This window comes from Loxodonta africana, chromosome 13, assembly GCF_030014295.1.
Source record: "Loxodonta africana isolate mLoxAfr1 chromosome 13, mLoxAfr1.hap2, whole genome shotgun sequence".
NCBI lineage: Eukaryota > Metazoa > Chordata > Mammalia > Proboscidea > Elephantidae > Loxodonta > Loxodonta africana.
In genome coordinates this window covers 72,851,361-72,873,874 of record NC_087354.1, presented here as the reverse complement: position 1 = coordinate 72,873,874, position 22,514 = coordinate 72,851,361, and the positions used below count along the sequence as shown (strand labels likewise).

General features: G+C 36.3%; 1 protein-coding gene across 5 annotated transcripts in view; it reads left to right on the top strand.

Moving 5' to 3' along the window:
* Positions 1–22,514, top strand: part of LRBA (LPS responsive beige-like anchor protein) — a 766,566-nt gene that overhangs the window by 126,085 nt on the left and 617,967 nt on the right. For all 5 annotated transcript variants that reach the window (XM_010597205.3, XM_064267558.1, XM_064267557.1 and 2 more), the window contains exons 17-21: positions 7,132–7,224; positions 9,490–9,598; positions 10,016–10,097; positions 15,993–16,116; positions 16,412–16,604. In XM_010597205.3, coding sequence (XP_010595507.2) covers positions 7,132–7,224; positions 9,490–9,598; positions 10,016–10,097; positions 15,993–16,116; positions 16,412–16,604 — 601 coding nt within the window. The remainder of the gene's footprint in view (positions 1–7,131; positions 7,225–9,489; positions 9,599–10,015; positions 10,098–15,992; positions 16,117–16,411; positions 16,605–22,514) is intronic.

Below are 22,514 nucleotides of genomic sequence, written 5' to 3'. Positions count from 1 at the left end.
AGTCAGTTTTGATTGACTGCCCTTTTCATGAATATGTGTGATACTTTTCTGTTTCTTTGCATTTTAGTAATTTTGGTTGTAGCTACTCTGGATGCTGTTTTATATATATTTGTGCATATTTTTTAAAAATAATTTGTCTAATCCACAGAATCTGTTTTCCCTATGATGTGTAGCTTGTGATTTTTCTGCTCAATATTTTTGTACTTTTTTTTTTTTCTTTTTTAGCACGTCGCTCTTAGGGTCCCACGTGTTTCTATGTGTCTTCGAGGTCATGTAGGGACAGGGTGTGCTGGAGCAGCTCGAGCCCAAAGGCCTATTGGTCTCTCTGCTCATTGGTCTCTGTGTGGGTGGAGATTACATTCAAAATTGCAGTCAGTTCGCAAGTCTCTTTTGGCTTTCACTTTTTGCTGGACTCCTCAGATCACCCAGTACATATACAGTTTTCCTGCCTGCTAGGGATGTCAGGAGAACTATACTCAACCCTGCTCCAACTCTTTTATTTCTAGCACCTCCCAGTTAAGTTTCTGCCTGGTCTACCAGTCACCCTGAACTATGAAAACAACTTTGGTGTGCCATAAAAAAAAAAAAAGGGGGGGGTTTTTTCCACTTGTTTGTAACCAAGTCTACCACTTCTGGCTTGAGTGCTGGGGTTTTCATCCTTCACCCTGAATGAGGTCTGCCCCTCCTGAGAGCAACACTGCTGATTTTTTCTTCCATCCCTGAACTGGTGTTCCTGTAGTTCTCACCAACTAAACTGTCGGTGGTGATTGGGCTAGTCCCATCAGGAACACCACTGGCTCCTGGTTTTCTTAGCTGAAACTCTAGTAATTTCTGAAGAATAAACAGTTCTCAATTTGTGATATTCTTCTCATCAATTTTTAGTGCCCTGAAATGGTTTCGTGTCACAGTTTCATCCCGTTTTATACATGTCTGTTTTGGTAGAGGAAAAATGTTGATTTCTTTAGGTTGCCATTAGTGGAAGTTCTTTACCCTTTTTTGTTTCTGTAGTATGTTTTAATCTTTGGTATTTGGGCTAATACATGGAAATGTGGAGAATAAGTGTTACCTAAATGAAATCATTATTTTTCTTCACCAAAGAAATTATTCCAAGAAATTTGGAAGACAGCTACCTGGCCAGCCTACTGGAAGAGATCCGTATTTGTACCCATTCCAAAGAAAAGTGATCCAATGGACTGCAGAAAGTATCAAACAATATCATTAATATCACATGCAAGTAAAATTATGCTGAAGATAACTCCAAAATGGTTACAGCAGTACATCATCAGGGAACTGCCAGAAATTCAAGCCAGATTCAGAAGAGAACGTGGACAGAGGGATATCATTGCTGATGTCAGACGGATCTTGACTGAGAGCAGAGAATACCAGAAAGATGTTTACCTGTGTTTCATTGACTATGCAAAGACATTTGACTCTGTGGGTCATAACAAATTATGAATAACATTGGAAAGAATGGGAGTTGCAGAACACTTAATTGTGCTCTCAGAGCCCTGGTGGTCCAGTGGTTAAGCATTAGCTTGCTAACCAAAAGGTTGGTGGTTCGAAACCTCCAGCTGTTCCTTAGAAACCCTGTGGGGCAGTTCTACCCTGTCCTGTAGGGCCGCTATGAGTCAAAATTGACTCGATGGCAACAGGTTTGGTTTTGGTTTAATTGTGCTCCTGAGGAACCTCGCATAGAGGTAGTTGTTGAAACAGAACAAGGGGATACTGTGTAGTTTAAAATTAGGAAATATGTGCATCAGTATTGTATCATTTCACCGTGCTTATTCAACCTGCATGCTGAGCAAATAATCTGACAAGTTGGGCTGTATGAAAAAGAATGTGGCATCAGGATTGGAGGAAGTCTTATTAACAACCTACGATATGCAGATGACACAACCTTGCTTGCTGAAAGTGAAGAGGACTTGAAGCACTTACTGATGAGTATCAAAGACTACAGCCTTCACTATGGATTACAATTCTACATAAAGTAAACAAAAATCCTCACAACTGGAACAATGAGCAATATCACGATAAACAGAGAAAATATTAAAGTTGACGTTGTCAAGGCTTTCATTTTACTTGGATTCACAATCAATGCCCATGGAAGCAGCAGTCAAGAAATCAAAGGACACATTGCATTGGGCAAATCTACTGCAAAAGACCTCTTCTTCCAAGTGTTCAAAAGCAAAGATGTCATCTTGAGGACCAAGGTGTGCCTGACCCAAGCTGTGGTATTTTCGTTCGCCTCATATGCATGCAAAAGCTGGGCAATGAATAAGAAAGACCAAAGAAGAATTGATGCCTTTGAATTATGGTGTTGGCAAAAGGATATTGAATATACTATGAACTGCCAGAAGAGTGAACATATCTGTCTTAGAAGAACTACAGCCAGAATGCTTCTTAGAAGAGAGGATGGTGAGACTTGTCTCACGTACTTTGGACTAGTTATCAGGAGGGACCTGTCTCTGGAGAAGGACATCATGCTTGGTAAAGTAGAGGGTCAGCAAAAAAGAGAAGATCCTCCATGAGATGGATTGACACAGTGGCTACAGCAGTGGGCTCAAACATGGCAATGACTTTAAGGATGGCACAAAACAACCCTGTTGTATATAGGGTTGCTATGAGTCACAACTGACTCGATGATACCTGACAGCAACAACAAATGAAATTTAATTACTTTGAAACATAGGGCAAAAAAAGACATTAAATATTTGTATTAAGTATATAGATTAAAATAACGGGAGTAATGGAAGATTCCTTTAAATTGAGTTGAAATTCTTTGAAAATATTTTTTGGTCCAAAAATTCAGAATGAGATTTTTAAAATTTTGGAGTTTCTTTTTTGGTAATTTAAAAAGAAAGAAGATAGGAACAGAATTTAATCTGAGTATTGCCTCATTTTTTTTTTTTTATTGCCTCATTATTTCCGCGCCTGTTTAGAGTTACATTGGTGTATACCTACATAATACCATAATTATTCCTGTGAGTCCAGATTGACTTGATGGCACCTAACAACAACAGCATGAGAAGAACAGAGGGGGATTTAGTCAAGATTTCATATTAACTGGAAGTCAATTGGGGTGCTATATAAACAGAATCGTGCTTTGCTCAAATTGAGAAGGAAGGAGGGTGGTCTTTTCTGGCACAATATAATATAGTTATGCTAAACTGCATCGCAGCAGTCAGTAGCATTTTCAAATTATGAGTGATAATTTATTTTCCAGCAAATGACAAAATATTTCACATTAATTTGTTAAATATAAATTGTGTTTTACCTTCCTAATAATTGAAACATTATCTCAAATACTTATCTTAGTTCACCATCTTGGAGCACTTATCCATCCTCAGAATTCATTGTGTTTTCTGACACGGTATTAGCCACATCATATTTTCTGCATAAATGTTGTGATTTTTAAATTTTTGGATTCTACTTTAATGAGCTTTTATCATATCTTTTAACGTCCTTTTAATTATTGGGATAAAACCTGTTGCCTCTGAATTGATTCTGACTCATAGCGACCCTATAGGACAGAGTTAAAAAAAAAAAAAACCACTTCCATGGAGTCGATTCCGACTCATAATGACCCTATAGGACAGAGCACAACTGCCCCATACAGTTTCCAAGGAGTGCCTGGTGGACTTGAACTGTTGACCCTTTGGTTAGCAGCTGTAGCTCTTAACCACTACACCTCCAGGGTTTCCAGAGGACAAGGTAGAACTGCCACATACAGTTTTCAAGGGACAGTTGGCGGATTCAAACTGTGGACCTTTTGGTTAGCAGCTAAGCTCTTAAGCACTGCGTCACCAGGGCACCAATTTCTGAGATAATCTGATGCTACTCATATTATCTTTTTGGGTGTTTCTACATCCCAAATTATATTTTCTTTACTAGGAATTCCATTTAGTAAAGAAAATATAATTCCAGTTCCAGTAAAAAAAAATAGATCTATATGGAATACCCTTACATGTTTCTTCATATGTGTGGTCAGAGTAAAACAGATTGTGTGAAAACATTCAATAAATTTTAAGTGTTTCTTGTGGGTTACTTTTATTATCTTCTTTATACTGTGGTCTTTATCCAAATAGAGAAATGTACATGTATTTATAAATTTTTATAATTATAAAAGTAAACAAATGTCATTAAAGCACTACAGAATTTTTCTGTGTAATATGAGAAGAACTTTTTGTTAAATAGGGATTGAACTGGTCAAAAAGCACAATAGGCCCACTTTTTATAAAATTTACTGGTTACGATAACAGATAAACTAATTGGATTCTGCTTTAGTCAGAATTGTTCAATGCTTAAAAATTATAATAAGGTAAATATTAAGTTTATAGATTCAAGTAAAGGCCTTTTGAGCTTCTTACATTATTAGTCCTAATAAGACATTATTTGAAAATAATTAGACAATAGTGTTTGTAGTATATCTTTTGATGAAATAATTGAAATTTTAGCCAAAGATTTTTGTCAGTTTAAGCTATAGCAAGCATAGGTTTTTTAGCATAGGTTTTTACTATGTTAAACTATTCCTTAGAGTGTTTGTCTTAGTCGTCTAGTGCTGCTATAACAGAAATACTACAGATGGATGGCTTTAACAAAGAGAAATTTATTTTCTCACAGTCTAGTAGGCTACAAGTCCAAATTCAGGGCATTAGCTCCATGGGAAGACATTCTCTCACTGTTGGCTCTGGAGGAAGGTCCTTGTCATCAATCTTTCCCAGAACTAGGAGCTTCTCTGTGCAGGAACCCCAGGTCCAAAGGACGAGTTCTGCTCTTGGCACTGCTTTCTTCGTGGTATGAGGTCCCTACCTTCTGCTTGGTTACCTTTTATCTCTTGTAAGATAAAAGGTGGTGCAGGTCACACTTCAGGGAAACTCCCTTTACAATGGATCAGGGATGTGACCTTAGTAAGGGTGTTACAATTCCACCCTAATCCTCTTTAACATAAAATTAAAATCTCAAAATGAAGGACAACCACACAATATTTGGAATCATGGCCTAACCTAGCTGACACATATTTTTGGGGGACACAATTCAATCCATGACAGTATCGTTTTTACTTATCCACCACTCATCTGTTAGTTTGCCATACTGCGGTGACTTGCGTATTGCTGTAATGCTGGAAGGAAGCTATGCCACTGGTATTGCGAATATCCATCATAGATTGCAGTGGAACTTCCCGTGTAAAACAGCCTCGGAAAAAGACCTGGTGATCTGCTTCTGAAAATTAGCCAACAAAAACCCTGTGGATTACTACAGATTGTTGTCTGATTACTTCTGGAAGATGAATCCCCTAGGGTGTTGGAAGGTACTACGGAATAGACACAACAATGGGCTCAAACATACAACGATCATGAAGGTTGCACAGGAGTGGGCTGCGTTTCATCCTGTGATACGTAAGGTTGCCATTAGTCAGAGTTGACTAGACAACAACTAACAACAACATTAACCCATATTAATGTTTACTTTACAAACTGTTTCAGTTTTTGCTTAATAAATAATGATTTAACACTGAAGAAAAAGAAATTTACCAACAACATGGTAATCTTGCCCTAATTATTGACAATAGTAGCCAAACTGTAATTGATGTTACAGTTTTGGTACTAATATTTGAATTAAAAATGATTAATTTCAGATACCTTATTGTATGACTTTACGATGCATTGTGTGTTTTTTTTTAGAGGATGAAAATCTTGCCTTTTTTCTCTGTAATTTCTCTCTTATTTCAGACTTAGTTATTAAACACTCCAATTTTTATAATGAAGGGCAGTTGAAAAACTAAATTCTTTTTAGGGAAGTAATCAGAAAAGTTTCTGGTTTTTATTTATTTTTCTTTCTTTATTTATTTATAATAACTTTTATTAAGCTTCAAGTGAACGTTTACAAATCCAATCAGTCTGTCACATATAAGTTTACATACATCTCACTCCCTACTCCCACTTGCTCTCCCCCTCTTGAGTCAGCCCTTTCAGTCTCTCCTTTCGTGACAATTTTGCCAGCTTCCCTCTCTCTCTACCCTCCCATCCCCCCTCCAGACAAGAGTTGCCAACACAATCTCAAGTGTCCACCTGATATAATTAGCTCACTCTTCATCAGCATCTCTCTCCCACCCGCTGACCAGTCCCTTTCATTTCTGATGAGTTGTCTTCGGGGATGGTTCCTGTCCTGTGTCAACTGAAGGTCTGGGGAGCATGGCCGCCGGGATTCCTCCCGTCTCAGTCAGACCATTAAGTTTGGTCTTTTTATGAGAATTTGGGGTCTGTATCCCACTGATCTCCTGCTCCCTCAGGGGTCCTCTGCTGTGCTCCCTGTCAGGGCAGTCATCGATTGTGGCCGGGCACCAACTAGTTCTTCTGGTCTCAGGATGATGTAGGTCTCTGGTTCATGTGGCTGGTTTTTATTTTTATTCTAAATCTTTATGAGGAAGGAGATGCTACAGCGATTCAATTGAATTGAACTTTTACAAGTCAGTGATCTATGGCTGAGGGACATTAGAGATTTTAATTTTAAATTTAATTGGTATCTCATTTTTGTGAAGTGTGTTATTTATTTTTAGTGGTTGTCTTTAAATCTTTTTACCTTTGTAATTATTTCTGATTATTAATCATCACTAGATTGTTGCATTAATTTCTGTGTGATAATTTTTACAAATTTAATATGTGCTACCGTTGAACAGAAATTTCCTTTTACAATATTGATAACCTCCAAAGGGCATTGGTAAGCCTGAGCAGAGGCAGAAAAAAAAGGTGTTTCAAAGCCCTCTTTATGCCATACATTTTTAGTATGTTTGTGTATGGAAAAGTCACCCTTTTTCCTGAATTACATCTCTTATGCCTGAATTGATAAATTATTCAGTTGAAAGAATACGACTAGTTTAATGCTCACTTTCTTATTGAAGTTTTGAAAAGATTAACACTTCTGAATTACTTTCATTTATTGATCTCCGTTAAAAAGAACTATATAGCTAGTGTGAGATTAGTGACTTTTCATATTCCAGGGTTGTGGCTTAAACTTACCATATCTTACTTGAATTTAGGTTTATAGCAATATGAGAAAATATATGTGTAACTTAAATTTGTGCTTTTCAAATATATACTTAGAACACTTTGTTTTAAATGTTTACTCATTCAGGGTTATCTATAAACTTCTGGCGTCCAAAAGCGAGGGAATCAGAGTACAAGCTCTCAAGGCAATGGGCTATTTTTTAAAACACCTGCCTCCAAAGTGAGTATGCATGAAATCTAAAATGGACTATTGTATATTTATTTGTTTCATAAAACTTTGGAATAGCATTTGTGTTTTGTACTTTAGTCTTTCTCTTTCCTTTATTTTTATTCATAAAATGCTGAATAAATATAATGGTATAAAAAAGAAACAACCTAGATGCCCATCAACAGATGAATGAGTAAACAAACCATGGTACATACACACTGTGGAGTATTAAGCAACGATGAAGAACAACGATGAATCTGCGGAGCATCTCATAGCACGGATGAATCTGGAGGGCATTATGCTGAGTGAGATAAATCAATCAGAAAAGGACAAATATTGTATGAGACTGCTAGCGTAAAAACTCACGAAAACAATCTTTGATGGTTACGAGGAAGGGGAAGGGTGAGGATGGAAAAACACTAAGTAGACAGTAGATAAGTGGTAATTTTGGTGAAGGGTAAGACAGTATACAATACTGGGGAAGCCAGCACAACCTGTATAAGGCAAGGTTATGGAAGCTCCATAGACACATCCAAACTCCCTGAGGGACTGAATTGCTGGGCTGAGGGCTGTGGGTACCATAGTCTTGGGGAACATCTAGCTCAAATGGCATAACATAGTTTAAAAAGAAAATGTTCTACGTTCTACTTTGGTGAGTAGCATCTGGGGTCTTAAAAGCCTATGAGCAGCCATCTAAGATACTCCACTGGTGTCACCCCTTCGGGAGCAAGGGAGAATGAAGAAAACTAAAGATACAAGGGAAAGATTAGTCCAAAGGACTAATAGACCACAACTACCACAGCCTCCATTAGACTGAGTCCGGTTACAACTAGATAGTGCCTGGCTACCACCACTGACTGCTCTGACAGCTATCACAGTAGAGACTGCCCGACAGAGCTGGAGAAAAATGTAGAACAAAATTCTAACTTACAAAAAAAGACCAGACTTACTGGCTTGACAGAGCCTGGAGAAACCCTGAGAGTATGGCCCCGAGTCACCCTTTTAGCTCAGTAATGAAGTCACTTATGAGGTTTACCCTTCATCCAAAGGTTAGACAGGCCCATAGAACAGAATTAGACTAAAGGGGCACACCAGCTGAGGGGTAACGACTAGAAAGCAGGAGGGGACAGGAAAGCTGGTAATAGGGAACCCGAGGTCAAGAACAGAGTGTTGACATGTCATGGGGTTGTTAACCGGTGTCATAAAACAATATGTGTACTGACTGTTTAATGAGGAACTAGTTCTTTAAACCTTCACCTAAAGTACAATAAAAAAACATATATATAATGCTATAACAGCCTACATATTTTTAAAAATCCATTGTTTATGTGAAAATTATTTAAATCATTTATTTTGTGTTCATTATCAGAGTAGGTTTTGATAAACTGAATCTAGAAACTTACGGAAGCTTCATTTCAGGTTGTTTGATCATTTGCTTTATCTGTACTATAAAGCCGATGTATGAACCAGGGTGTTTGCCATACCGTGTACTGTGTATGTTTAACTGACAACTGAAACTCCTCTTACTTTTTCTAACTGAATGTACTCATACCCTACCCATTGCTAGTGGTAGCAGAAGTGGTTTATCATAAAATCAAACAATTTTTGGTGTTGAGAACAGGGATTGAGAAACTGTGGCCCTTGGGTTGAATCCACCTGGCTGCCTTTTTTTGTAAATAAAGTTTTATTGGGATACTACCACAATCATTTCTCTGTGACTGGTTTTGAGATACGATGACAGAGTTGAGTGGTTGTGACAGAGACCATATGGTCCACAAAACTGAAAATATTTACCGTCCAGCCCTTTGTATAAAAATTTCGCAGATCCTGGAGGTAGTAGAATTAAAACTTGTGATTCTTCAGTTTCTAAATTTCTGCATAGAAGCTTAATTTTGGTGTATATATCTTCATATAATATTCATGCTTTTCAGTTCTTTAGATTTCTTCTATATTGCTCTTCTACTTAACTACTTCCTGTGCTTTAGATTATCCACAGTAAGGCATAGCTCAGTGCTGGGAGTTCTTCGTCATACTGTGGCATAGCTAACCTTGTGTGTGTGTGTGTTTTAACTTTAGCTGTGCTTATATTGTAGTTAGGGTTTATTGAAAGGTTTTGCACCCTTAAGGATTCTAGGTGGAAGAAAATTGGGGAGGATTTTTGAGTTGGAATTTATTGTTAATGTGAAAAACTTTTTGTGTCTTTTTATCCAGTGTTCATGCTGAATAGTATAGACTAAAAAAGTCAGCATTTGATCATTTCTTTCCCTGTAATTGTAGGAGAAAAGCTGAAGTCATGCTTGGGCATGGACTGTTTTCGTTGCTAGCTGAAAGACTCATGCTTCAGACGAATTTAATCACAATGACCACATATAATGTCTTGTTTGAGGTAGGATTGTAGTTAGAATTTAATTTTAATAATTTCCTTGAAGGCTTTATTATGAAAACAGTTGTGTGATTGACCAGACATTAGATTAAATAAGATCATTTAAATTTGTAATCTAGGATTTCAACATTACAATATAAAAGAAACATGTTTGCATTTTTACCTTTTAATCTGTAAATTAGTAAACAATGTGGTAATCTATTTTTGGATATCCTACACTGAGTATTTGATTTCTAATTTTATAATTAAGTAAAAATTGAGTTATGATTTTGAAGTTCTTAATTTTATATTATGTGGAAGATATTTAACATGACACTATTTTTGACTATATACTAAATTGTGATTAGTATTGTACTTAGTCTTGATTAATGGTGATGCTAATACAGTGGTTATGCTAATATAATCTATTGTCTTCTATAGATTCTTATAGAACAGATTTGTACTCAGGTGATACATAAACAGCACCCAGATCCAGATTCTTCGGTAAAGATACAGAATCCTCGTATGTATTTTATATACTTAAAAAACAAACAAACAAACTGTTTTGCTACATAAAAAAAAGGTCACTGTGAAAAACCTTAAGTTGATACTGTTGGAAAAAATTGTTAGATGCATATTTTATTAGGGGCAATGATATAGCAGCTAGTTCTATGTTGAATATAATGTCAAATTGACCATAGGTTTTATGGAAATGTTTATGAAGGTTTTGAAGAATTATATGTGTAAGATCTTGATTTAATATATTTTCAGATTTTCAGCAAACCTCTGGCTGCATTACGTAGTGAAGTCAGACTGAATTATATGAGTCACGGAGGTAGTTTTCATCTTAAATTATGGTCAATATAACAATACCAAGTTTGGAATGGAAAGTAACTGTCGTCATTGTTTCAGAATATATTCTTGTTGAATAATCTTTTCTTTTGATATTAGAGTTCTTAAGCAGTAGTACGATGTGCACATTTTTTTATCTTGCCTTTTTAAACCATGTCACTAAAATAACTGGTTTGTATAGTTTTGAATTTAATTAATTTTTTGTGATGATGTGTTTGTGTGTGTAGTACTCAATTTCAGTGCTGGTTTTAAAAGCAATGGCTCTGTAGTTTAAATTTTCTCAGCCTTCAGAGAGACATCATATCATTTTAGAGAGTGAGAAAAAGAAAAAGCTTTGAATTTATATACATATATGTTTAAATTTTATATATTATATATATAAGATACATTTTAAGGAGGATGAGTTACTGAAGTAAGAATTTTTTAATGTATTATCTACAGAGCCCTAGTGGTTCAGTGGTTAGGAGCCACGGCTGCTAACCAAAAGGCCAGCAGTTCGAATCCACCAGCTGCTCCTTGGAAACCCCATGGGGTGGCAGTTCTACTCTGTTTTGTGGGCTCAATCTAAGTTGGAATCGACTTGACGGTAGTGGGTTGGTGTTTTGGGTTATACCAGCTCAGAAAAGAGAGGCAGTATCTGTATGTTGGTTGAAGATCCCTGGGTGGTGCAGTTTGTGCTTCTCTGTTAACCTAAAGGTTGGTGGTTTGAAGCCGCCCAGCAGCACCATGGAAGAAACATGTCATGACCTGCTTCCATAAAGATTATAGCTAATAAAACCTTATGAAGCAGATCTACTTTGTAACACATGGGGTAGCCGTAAGTTGGAATAGACTCAACAGCAGTTGATTTTGTTTGGTTATGTATGGTGGTTAAAGATACAGGCAGCCTGGGTTGAAATCCTTGTTACATGTCTTATTAGCACTGTGGCTTTGAGTAAATTACTTCATTTCTTTGTGCCTTAGTTTTCTTATCTCTATAATGGGGATAATAGTACCTATCATTGTGTAAGGATTAAATGAGTTAATACATGTGTTTTTTTAAAATGGTGTTTAATGAGAGTATGTCCTCAAAAGTTAGTAGTTATTATCATCATCAGTAATATTGATGATGATATGATAATCATCATTGTAATCACTATTCAACTAGAAAAACTTTGAATTTGCCATTAGAAGAGTTTAGAAATTATATGATTAATTTTATGACAAAATATCTTCATATTTGCTGTTATAAAAAATAAACTTCTGCTTCGGAATAACCAAAATTGTTCACTGGTTTAAAATTCACAAATTTTTAATTTGGCTAAAATTTAATATGTTATTTAATTTTAAATTCAGGGTCATAGCTCTTTTTTTCCCTATCTGTAAAGTTCTCAAAGTACATGCTTTAAAGGATTTTTTAGAAAATAAAGCTAAGTACTGAGAATTTAGACAATTATATACTAAGACCATCAGAGTTGGCAGGGTACAGGATAAATACACAAACATCAGTCAGGTTCCTCTACACTAACAAAGAGGACTCTGTAAAGGGAATCAAGAAATTGGTACTATTTACAGTAGCCTCCCGAAGGATAAAATACCTAGGAATAAACCTAACCAGGGATGTAAAAAATATATGTAAGGAAAACTGTAAAACACTACTGCAAGAAATTAAAAGATCTACATAAATGGAAGAGCATTCCATGCTCATGGATTGTAAGACTTAACATTATGAAAATGTTAATACTACCAAAAGTGATCTATAGATATAATGCAATCCCGATCCAAATCCCAACAACATTCTTTAACGAAATGATGAAACTAATCTCCATCTTTATATGGAAATGAAGGAGGCTGTGAATAGCTAAAGCAATATTGAAGAACAAAGTAGGAGGCCTCACACTTCTTGATCTCAAGACTTTCTATACAGCCATGGTAATCAAACAGCCAAGGACAGACATATAGACCAGTGGAATAGATTGAGAACCCAGAAGTTAATCCGTCCATCTACAAGCAGCTGATCTTTGACGAGGATTGCAGTCCATTCAATGGAGAAGAACCAGTCTCTTTAACAAATGGTGCTGGAAAAACTGAATATCCATATGCAGAAAAATGAATGAGGATCCATACCTCACACCATGTACAAAAACTAACTTAAAATGGGTCCAAGACTTAAATGTTAAAGCTAAAACTATGAAGTTCCTGGAAGATAAGGTCAAAATTAGACATAAGTAGTCCGTCAGACAAAATTGAAAATGCATGAATGACAGAAGGTAAATATATAACTGGGACCTCCTAAAAAATTACATACTTACACTCATCAAAAGAGTAAAAAGAACCTATACACTGGAAAAAAAACTTTGGCAATGACATACCTGATAAGGGTCTTACCTCTAAAATATATAGAAAACTTCAACAACTCCACAACAAAAAGACTGACAGTTCAGTAAAAAAATGGGCAAAGGACATGAACAGACACTTCACCAAAGAGGACATTCAGGCGGCCAACAAATACATGAACAGATGCTCGCAATCATTAGCCATTACCAAACCAAACCAAACTTTTTGCTGATAAGTCAATTTTGACTCATAGTGAATCTATAGCACATAGTAGAACTGTCCCACAGGGCTTCTGAGGCTGTAAATCTTCATGGAAGCAGACTGCCATATCCTTCTTCCACAGTGCAGCTGGTGGGTTCAAACTGCTGACCTTCTGGTTAGCAGCTGAGCACTTAAACCACTGCTCCTTCATTAGCCATTAAATCAAAAACCAAACCCATTGCTGTTGAGTCAGTTCTGACTCATAGTGACTCTACAGGACAGAGTAGAGCTGCCCCATAGAGTTTCCAAGGAGCACCTGGTAGGTTCAATCTGCTGACCTCTTGGTTAGAAGCCGTAGCTCTTAACCACTATGCCACCAGGGTTTCCTCATAAGCCAGTACAGAGATGCAAATCAAAACTACAATGATATCACCTCACCTCTACAAAAATGGTAGTGTTAAAAAAAAAAAAAAAAAAAAAACCCAGAAAACAACAATGCTGGGAAGGTTGTGGGAGAGTGGAACTCTTATACACTGCTGGTGGGGTTGTACAATGGGATAACCACTATGGAAAACTGTATGGCACATCCTCAAAAAGCTAGAAGTAGAAATACCTTATGAACCAGCAATCCCATTCCTAGGTATATATCCTAGTGATAAAAGAGCAGTGACACATATACCTGCTATGTTCGTTGCAGCGTTATTCACAATAGCAATAAGATGGAATCAACCTAAGTGCCTGTCACCAGATGAATGAATAAATAAACCGTGGTACATTCGTTCAGTGGAATACTATGCAACTATAAAGAATAAGGAAACCCTGGTGGCGTAGTGGTTAAGAGCTATGGCTGCTAACCTAAAGGTTGGCAGTTCAAATCTGCCAGGTGCTCCTTGGAAACTCTATGGGGCAGTTCTACTCTGTCCTATAGGGTCATTATGAGTCGGAATCGACTCGACTAAACATAACATGGATGAGTCTGGAGAACATTATGCTGAGTGAAATAAGTCAATGATTAAAGGCTAAATATTGAATGGTCTCACTATTATAAATAGTCAAGGATAGATGTACATGCAGAAAGCAACTTTCTTTGGTGGTTACCAGGGACAGGAGGGAGATGGAAGGGGTATCACTTTCTAGATAGTAGATACTTGTTTTTGGTGATGGGGAAGGCAATCCCAAATATGGATCAAGTCAGGGCAACTTGGCTAAGATAATTAAAGACGCTAAGCACTACATGAGAAAAAGGGATAATTTCGGTAAATGCTGTAACACATACAGTTTTGCAACAACAGAAACAACCACCAAAAAATAGTGTGGTTACACAGGTTGATATGGATGCATGTACGTGTATAGGAAAGCATATGCAAGTAAATGAGCGTGCAGGTATAGGTGCGTCTGGAGGCATATGTATATACACGTATGTGTGTGCTGCATATATATCCACATAAATAGCAAACCACATTGGGGCACAGTTATGGAGGCTTCCTAGACATAGCCAAGCAAATCGTGGGATTAGTTTACTGGGTCAAAAGGCTTGGGACCGTAGTTCTGGTGGACAACTTAGTCAATTGAGATAACCATTCACAAAGGTGTAATGTCCTATATTCTAGTTTGGTGAGTAGCATTTGGGGTCTTAAAAGCTTGCGAGCAACCATCTAAGGTACAACTATTTGTCTCTACTCATATGGAGCAACTGAGAATAAAGGACATCAAAGGCTGAAAGAAGAAACTAGTCCATAGGACTAATAGCCCACATGAACCACAACCTCTTTTACTTGAGACCAGAAGAACCAGATGGTGCCTGGCTACTGCTACCAGCCCTTCTGAACAAGGACACAGCAGAAGATCTGGATAGAATGGAAGAAAAATGTAGGATAAAATTCAAATTCCTAAAAAAGGGCCAGCCTTCCTGGACCAATAGAGACTATAGGAGCCCCCTAGACTATGGCCTTAAGATACTCTTTGAACTTGGAATTGAAGCTATTTTTATAGGTCACCTTTCAGCAAAATAATAGATTGGTTTATGAAATAAATGCTATTACTCATGAGTAGAGTACTATGCTAGCTATCCTAGACCAAATGGTCAATACTTACCCAAAAACAAAGATGAGAAGGCAAAGAGAGGAAGGAAACCTAGATAAATGGAAACAGAACAAACAGTGTGGAAATAATGAGGATGCTGACACATTGTAAAAATTATAACCAATGGCACGGAACAATTTGTATAAAAATTCTTAAAGGGAAACCTAATTTACTGTGTAAACTTTCACCTAAAACACAGTAAATCTTATTAAAAAACAAAACATCGTTAGTCACTGGAGAAATGCAAAAACAACAGCAACAAAAAAAGACCAGTTTTGTTGGACTTTGGTGGGGCATTGAATAGGTTTGCAGTTTCCTTTGGAGTTTTTGCCTCTAATTTTACTTTTTAAATTATAGAAGAAAATCTTGACAGCTTTTCAAATTCACTGTGATAAAGGAAAGGATATGTGCATAGCATGAATTATGTTGAAAGAGCTGGGAATTTATTCTCTTTATTGAGGTTTTGATTGCAGTGTGTTTTTAGATGAACTTTACTATGTGGCAGAGACTGCAGAGAGTTGTCAGAAGGTTCACCATTATTTAATTCATTTATAATTCGATTTGCTTTATTTTAACCATTTAAAATTTAGCTTTACATTGCACATTCAAGTCATGGAATTAAAAAAAAAATCCCGTATTTATAGATGCTTGCTAATAAACGTATTGCCATTCTTTTCTATGGATGATGTTTTTTTAACTCTAAAGAGGGTGTTTTCAAATCCATTCCCGTCGAGTTGATTCAGACTCATAACAACCCTATAGGACAGAGTAGAACTGCCCCATAGGGTTTTCAAGGCGTCGAACTGCTGACCTTTTGGTTAGCAGCTCAGCTCTGAGCCACCACGCCACCAGGGTTTCCGATACTTATACCAGGGAAATTAAAGAAATTGCTATGTATTGGTGGCTTTCCATCATGAATTTTTTTTCTTGTGGTTTGGTTTTTACTTATTTATGAACTGTCTTGCAGAGATACTGAAAGTAATTGCAACCCTGCTCCGAAATTCTTCCCAGTGTCCGGAGAGTATGGAGGTTCGCAGAGCCTTTCTTTCTGACATGATTAAACTTTTTAATAACAGTAGAGAAAACAGGAGGTAAGCGGAATCAAAAAGCATTTATTTGCAGTATTCAAGTCTACCTTTGCATAAGCCCATTTTTTCTAAGAAAAATTGCTTTAAAAATACTGTGCAATGAATTTTCCATATGCTCATTACGGGTGTGCAAGTAATGTCCCATACAGTTAAAGTAGAATTTTCAACACCACATTTTTTAATTGTTTTGAATGCATACATACAGGTAGTTTTTAGAATATTTTCAAATCATTTTTTTTTTTTAAAGTGATTCAGTACCCTCTTAAAATTTGATTCAGTACCCTCTTAAAATTTTCAGGAGCTTGCTACAGTGCTCTGTATGGCAAGAATGGATGCTTTCTCTCTGCTATTTCAATCCCAAGAACTCCGATGAACAGAAGATAACAGAAATGGTATATGCCATATTCAGAATCCTACTTTACCACGCGGTCAAATATGAGTGGGGTGGCTGGCGTGTGTGGGTCGACACTTTGTCAATCACGCATTCAAAGGTAAGTTTCATGATGAAAGTGTGGTTTAGAATTTTAAATGTCTATAATTTAGATTTTACTCATAAAAAAATCTGTGTATTAAAAATCAAGTAAAAAATCCATGTATTAAAAATCAAGTGAAAGTGCAATAAAATGAACAACTAAAAAAGGGAGTCACTAAAAAAAAAAGAGTATTTCCAACTTCAAAATCACAATTTTTTCAGTTTTATATGCACTTGAATTAATAAAGTTAAACTTTATGCCACAACATAAAAGAATTTAGATTTTCACATGTTCGTAGACAGTTTTATCTGAGCTTTATAGTATTTGAGAGCTTTTGAACACAAGGTGGCGTACTATATTCAAAGATGAGAAATTCTGTAATGTAAGGTGGTTGAATATCAAAGGTCTTGCCCATGGCTGACCTTTGCTCATGTTATAGCCATTTAAAAAATTGTTTAGGAAGAATATGCTAGTCTGATTTTTAACTAAAGCCAATGTAAGTTAGATAGTTATGTATGTAAAGATTTTGTTTAAAAATTTTTATGAAATAGTCTTGACTTACAAAAAGGTTTAAAGAATAATGTCCCTAACATTGAGGAAATTGAGTTCCCCTCCCCAATTGCTTTGTCTATGATTCCTTGCCCCTGCCACTAACCTTTATTTTTTGAACATTTTGTATGTTGTCTAGGTGAAAGTTGATAGAGCAAATTAGTTTCCCATTCAACAATTTATACACAGTCTGTTTCGTGACGTTGGTTGCAAACCCCTGAATGTGTCAGCACTTTCCCCTCTTCCGCTCTCAGTTTCCCGTGTCCATTCACCCAGCTTTCCTGCCCCTACTGTCTTTCCTAACTTTGCTTTTGGGCATTTAGGTCTAGTATAGTTGATTGTTTTGAGGTGTACATTCCTCACTGATGTTATTGTTCATTTTATAGGCCTGTTTATTGTATTGCTATAACGTGATCTTTGGGAGTGATTTCAGTTCCAAGTTTGAAGGGTGTCTAAGGGCCGTATCTTAGGGGTTCCACCAGACTCTATCAGACCAGTAAGTCTGGTCTGATTTATGAGTTTGAATTTTGTTCTACATTTCTCTCCCATTCTGTTCATGACCTGCTATTGTACTCCAGATCAGAGCAGTCACTAGTGGTAGCCGGGTACCACCTAGCTCTTCTGGTCTTGGGCTACCAGAGGCTGTGGTTCGTGTGGTCCATAAGTCCTTTGGACTAATTGTTTCCTTGAGTCTGGTTTTCTTCACTCTTCTTTGCTCCAGACCTGAAGAGACCAATTGTTGTATCTTAGATGGCTGCTTGTGCCCCTGCCACTAACTTGAATGTAGTAAAAAGTTGTTTCATTTATAGTGTCTGCTTTTTGTATCTTTTAAAAGAACTCTTCCTTATTCAGAAGTAATAAAAATGTAATTTTCACAAATACTTTTCTTTCTCCTTTAATTTACTAGAAAAAATAAAGAACAGAAATGATAAATTTGGTATAGTTTGAATGTTTTATTTTGTGGTCTATCAAAGTGGTTTCTCTGGGATATTTTGCCATTCTGTTGGAAATATATGGCTGTTTAAAGATTTTATATATTTAGGTGTTTTGTTTGAGTAGTTTTATTATTTGGGAGTTACTTGTTTTGCCACCGCTTTTCTCGATGAGAGGAATTTGTGCTATTACTCTTTATTAGGATATCTTAAAGAGCGCTAGTGACGCAATGGTCAAGCGCTTGACTGCTAACTGAAAGGTCAGTGATTTGAATCTACCAGCCACTCCGTGGAAGGAAAGACCTGGTGATCTGCTCCTGTATAGGACGGTCTAGGAATCCTTGTGGGGCAGTTCTACTCTGTCCTGTAGTGTTGTTCTGAGTTGCAGTTGACTCAAGGGCATACAACAACAGTTAACAAAAATAAAGATATCTTAGAGTGGAAGAAACCAAACCAAATGCCATCAAGTTGATTCTGACTCATGGATGCGTGTCAGAGTAGAACGGCGTTCCATAGGGTTTTCAATGACTGATTTTTTTCAGAAATGGATTGCCAAGCCTTTCTTCCGAGGGGCCTCTGAGTAGACTCAAAGTGCTAACCTCTCAGTTAGGAGCTGAGTGTGTTCCATTTGCACCACCCAGGGATTCCAGGTTGGAAGAATCACCCTACAAATTTATGTTTGAATACAACCTGGGGGGAAATAAGAAAAGTTTCGCTTTTATAAAATGGCTCTATTTTATTCATTGCGTTTCTAGGGAAGACCAGTTTAGTCTAAGCTAGCGTTTGGCAAACTATTGCCTGAGAACCAAGCCTGGGCTGTACTGCTTTTGTAAATAAAATTTTATTGGAACACAGCTGTACCCATTCATTTATATATTGACTATAGCTGTTTTTTTTTTTTAAATAGCTGGTTTTGCTCTAGAACAGAGTTGAGTGGTTGCTACAGAGACTGTATGGCTCACAGAGCCTAAAATATTTACTGCATGTCCCTTTATAGAAAATATTTGCTACTAGATCTAACCAATTTTAGTTTGTGCTAATGCTCAGCTCTTCTGGTTTCTATTGTAATGGGCTGCTACAATCTGAACTGATTTTCTGCCACTGCTATTTTCCCCTCTTCAAAAGATCCTGAGAAAAATTTGGTTGAGTTTGGCTTCTTATACATTTGAATTGGATTTCAGAGGGAGGTGGAGGGATTCTAGGTTAGGGAAGTGTCAGTCCGAAATAGAATTTTCTGTTAATTTAGTACTTTTGGGTACACCTTAGTTAGTTCAAGTCCTTAGGAGTGATGGCTAGAAGAATATAAGCTTTAGAACAGTTGTTCTTAAAGCGAAGTCTAAAGACCCCTGGGGATCCATGTGATATTTTGAGGGGGTCTTTTTTTTAACTAACATACCTATGTGAGGGTGGATTTTCTTCATATACTTCAACCAAAAGAAAAAACAAACAAACCCACAAATTCAATACAGAAGCAAATAAGAGAATACAGCTCTCTTCTATTAAACATTTCAAAAGATTTGGAAAAATATGAGGTAATGGCACTCCTTTCAGTTTTTTTTTAATAGTTATTTTAAAAATGTTATTTTTATTAACATATAATGGGTTCATTGTTTTCAATAAATTAATAAAAGTTTTAAAGAATTTTCAGTTTTAGTTTCTAATATAATAAATAGTGATACATGTAATCCATATAAACAGAAGGTCTTTGGGGGCTTCAGTATTTTTTAAGACTGTAAAGTACCCTGAGACCAAAAAGGTTGAGAATTGCCTTAGAAAGTCATAGCATGTTTAGGGGCTATAGTCTAGTTTCTTTGAATTTCGTATCTATAAAATAAAGAGGTTGGAATAGGTACCTTTGAGCTTTTAAGCACTCATGACTAAACATTTATATCCAGTTACCAGTCCATTGTGTGAGTAATGAATAGAACATGGGCTTTGGAGACAGGAAAGTCTTGGCTTTGAATCCTGATTTATAGTAATTATTAGTTGCGTAAACTCAGCCATGTTTTTAAACTTTTCTTAACCATCAATGTCTAAGCTAGAAATGGTAAGTGTACTGACATGTTTATGTGTGTGTGTGTATGTAAATGGCATGTTGCTGAAGTTAAGAGTTAATGAATGAAATCACAGAGAATAGAAACATAGGCTGCCATTTAATCATGTATAATTTTGTAATAGCTTTCACATTATATTATGCACTGGTTAAAAGTTAGTTCTTCTCTTGTGTGTTATCTTGGCTGTTAAAATCTAAGCTCTGATCAGCAAGGATGAAAGATTTTATACTTGTTTATGTCTCTTATAGAACTGTGCATAGTGCTTAGTACTTGGAAGCTGCATGTGAAGTATTTGCTGTAGGATGGAGTAGGAAGAACGACACCACCGTTGTTTGGGCGGTTTGGTTCCGCGGTGATGTGGTACCGTGCCACCCTGTGTGTACCTTAGCCCTTTATCACTAATCTCTCCTTTAAAGCATGTATGTCAGGGTCACCCGCAGTAGGATCCTGTGATTTGGGATGTGCATTATACTGCAGATTTCTTGGTCTTTCCTCAGACTCTGAATTTTATGGGGAGGTTCCCAGAAATCTGTATTTTAAAACATTTAAAATAAGTTCTTAGGTGGTTCTTATGTACACTAAGTTTTGAGAGCCTCTTTGACTTATTGCTGTTCACAGGGAATTATTTTGTGAACTTTCATAACATTTTCCCTTCCTTCCTTCATACTAAACTGCCATGGTATAGTGTAGTATATAATGTAATATACCCTCTTTAGAAAGGATCATGGAGATACGGAAATTCTAAAAACTTAAATATGGACCACCCAGTTTAAGATTCCTTAATATAATTTTTACTGTCAGAGAAAAACTTTTTTCCCTTTTTAGGAGCATAAGTTATGGCGAATGTTAAAAGAAGAAATATAAGCTACTGTCCTATGTAGGATCTGAAACAGTAATTTTTAGACTCAGTTTATTCACAACAAACCCAAAGTGGGCTTTAAGTTTTATGTGTTTTATATATACATAATAGTTATGTTTAGTTAGTTTATATTTTCCTTTACTTCACTGCCTTACGGCTTTAAGCAGATCTTAAAATCTTTACAGAGAAAATAGTTACTCTAAGGAGAGGTCTCTTGTGCCTCATTTTAGCCAATAACCAATGTTTGACTTAATACATTTGTGTGAGATTTAGAATTTCACTTCTAAAATGGAATAAATTCTAAGTAAATGGTGAGTGTTTTCACCTGAATAAAACTAGACCCATCACTTTTTTTGTTGTTAAAAATATATTTTAAAAAATAAATTCTAAAACTTGACTTTGTGAGGGAGAGAAGAAAAATTTAAAGTTATAAGTTCTTGTGGTTTTCACTTTTAATATTAATTTATCATACATGTCTTTTAGTTTTATTTCTCTGTGTGTACTTTCTTTGTTCATTAGATAGCTTTTCTTTTTCATGAGCTTTATGTGAAGTAATTTATTTGAATACTGCTCTATTCACATTTGAGGAGCCCTGGTGGCACAGTGGTTAAAGCGCTTGGCTGCTAACCAAAAGGTCAGTGGTTCGAACCCAGTAGCCGCTCTGATATGGCAGTCTGCTTCCGTAAAGACCTACAGCCTTGGAAATCCTATGGAGCAGTTCTACCCTGTCCTATAGAGACTCCATGAGTCAGAATCAACTTGACAGCAAGGGGTATGTTAATATTTTGCAATTTTGAAATCTTGACATGTATTTAAAAATAAAATGGGACAACTTATGCTTTAAAGCTCTTCATATCAGTATGTAATAAAGTTTACGATGGAACTGAAGTGCTTCAGTAACTAGGTAAACAGTTTGTAGCATGTTGTTAGAAATTCTGCAGAATTATTGCAACTGAATTTTTTGTCTAAAAATATTCAGTCTAAAGCTTTTTAAATACTTCCGTGCATATGGTACTAGAATGATGCTTATTTTTTTCCTTTTAGTAGCCATTCTAAATCTCAATATCCCAAATTTATAACATGGTTCTCGATAAAGAACTGGTATCTAAAGAACTAATGTTGCAGAATTGGATAGCTTTTGTGGAGTTACATCAGGATACATGCAGGTGCTATAAAAAGCCAAAGAAACTCAATTGCAATTTTATTGTCCAGTTTGATAGATTTTCTGCCACCTTTGTGGCAGGAAAGCTGTTTGTCACTGTATCCCTCTCCTCCAAAGGCTGAACTAGGCTTTATAAGCCGTGATGGGCTCTTCTAATATAACTGCACTGTGCGGGTTACTTTGTTCTCATGGTTGCAGATGTGTACCTGTTAAGAGTAACCTCTGTAAAACAAAATTTTATTGTGTTTGTGGTCTAGGTTTTCATTTATTTATCTTTTCCTATCCTTTTTTTTTTGTTTTGTTTCAGAGTGTATATTATCTTGATAATTAAAATAACCTTGACTTCACTTGCTGTGCTCATATGCTTCTACT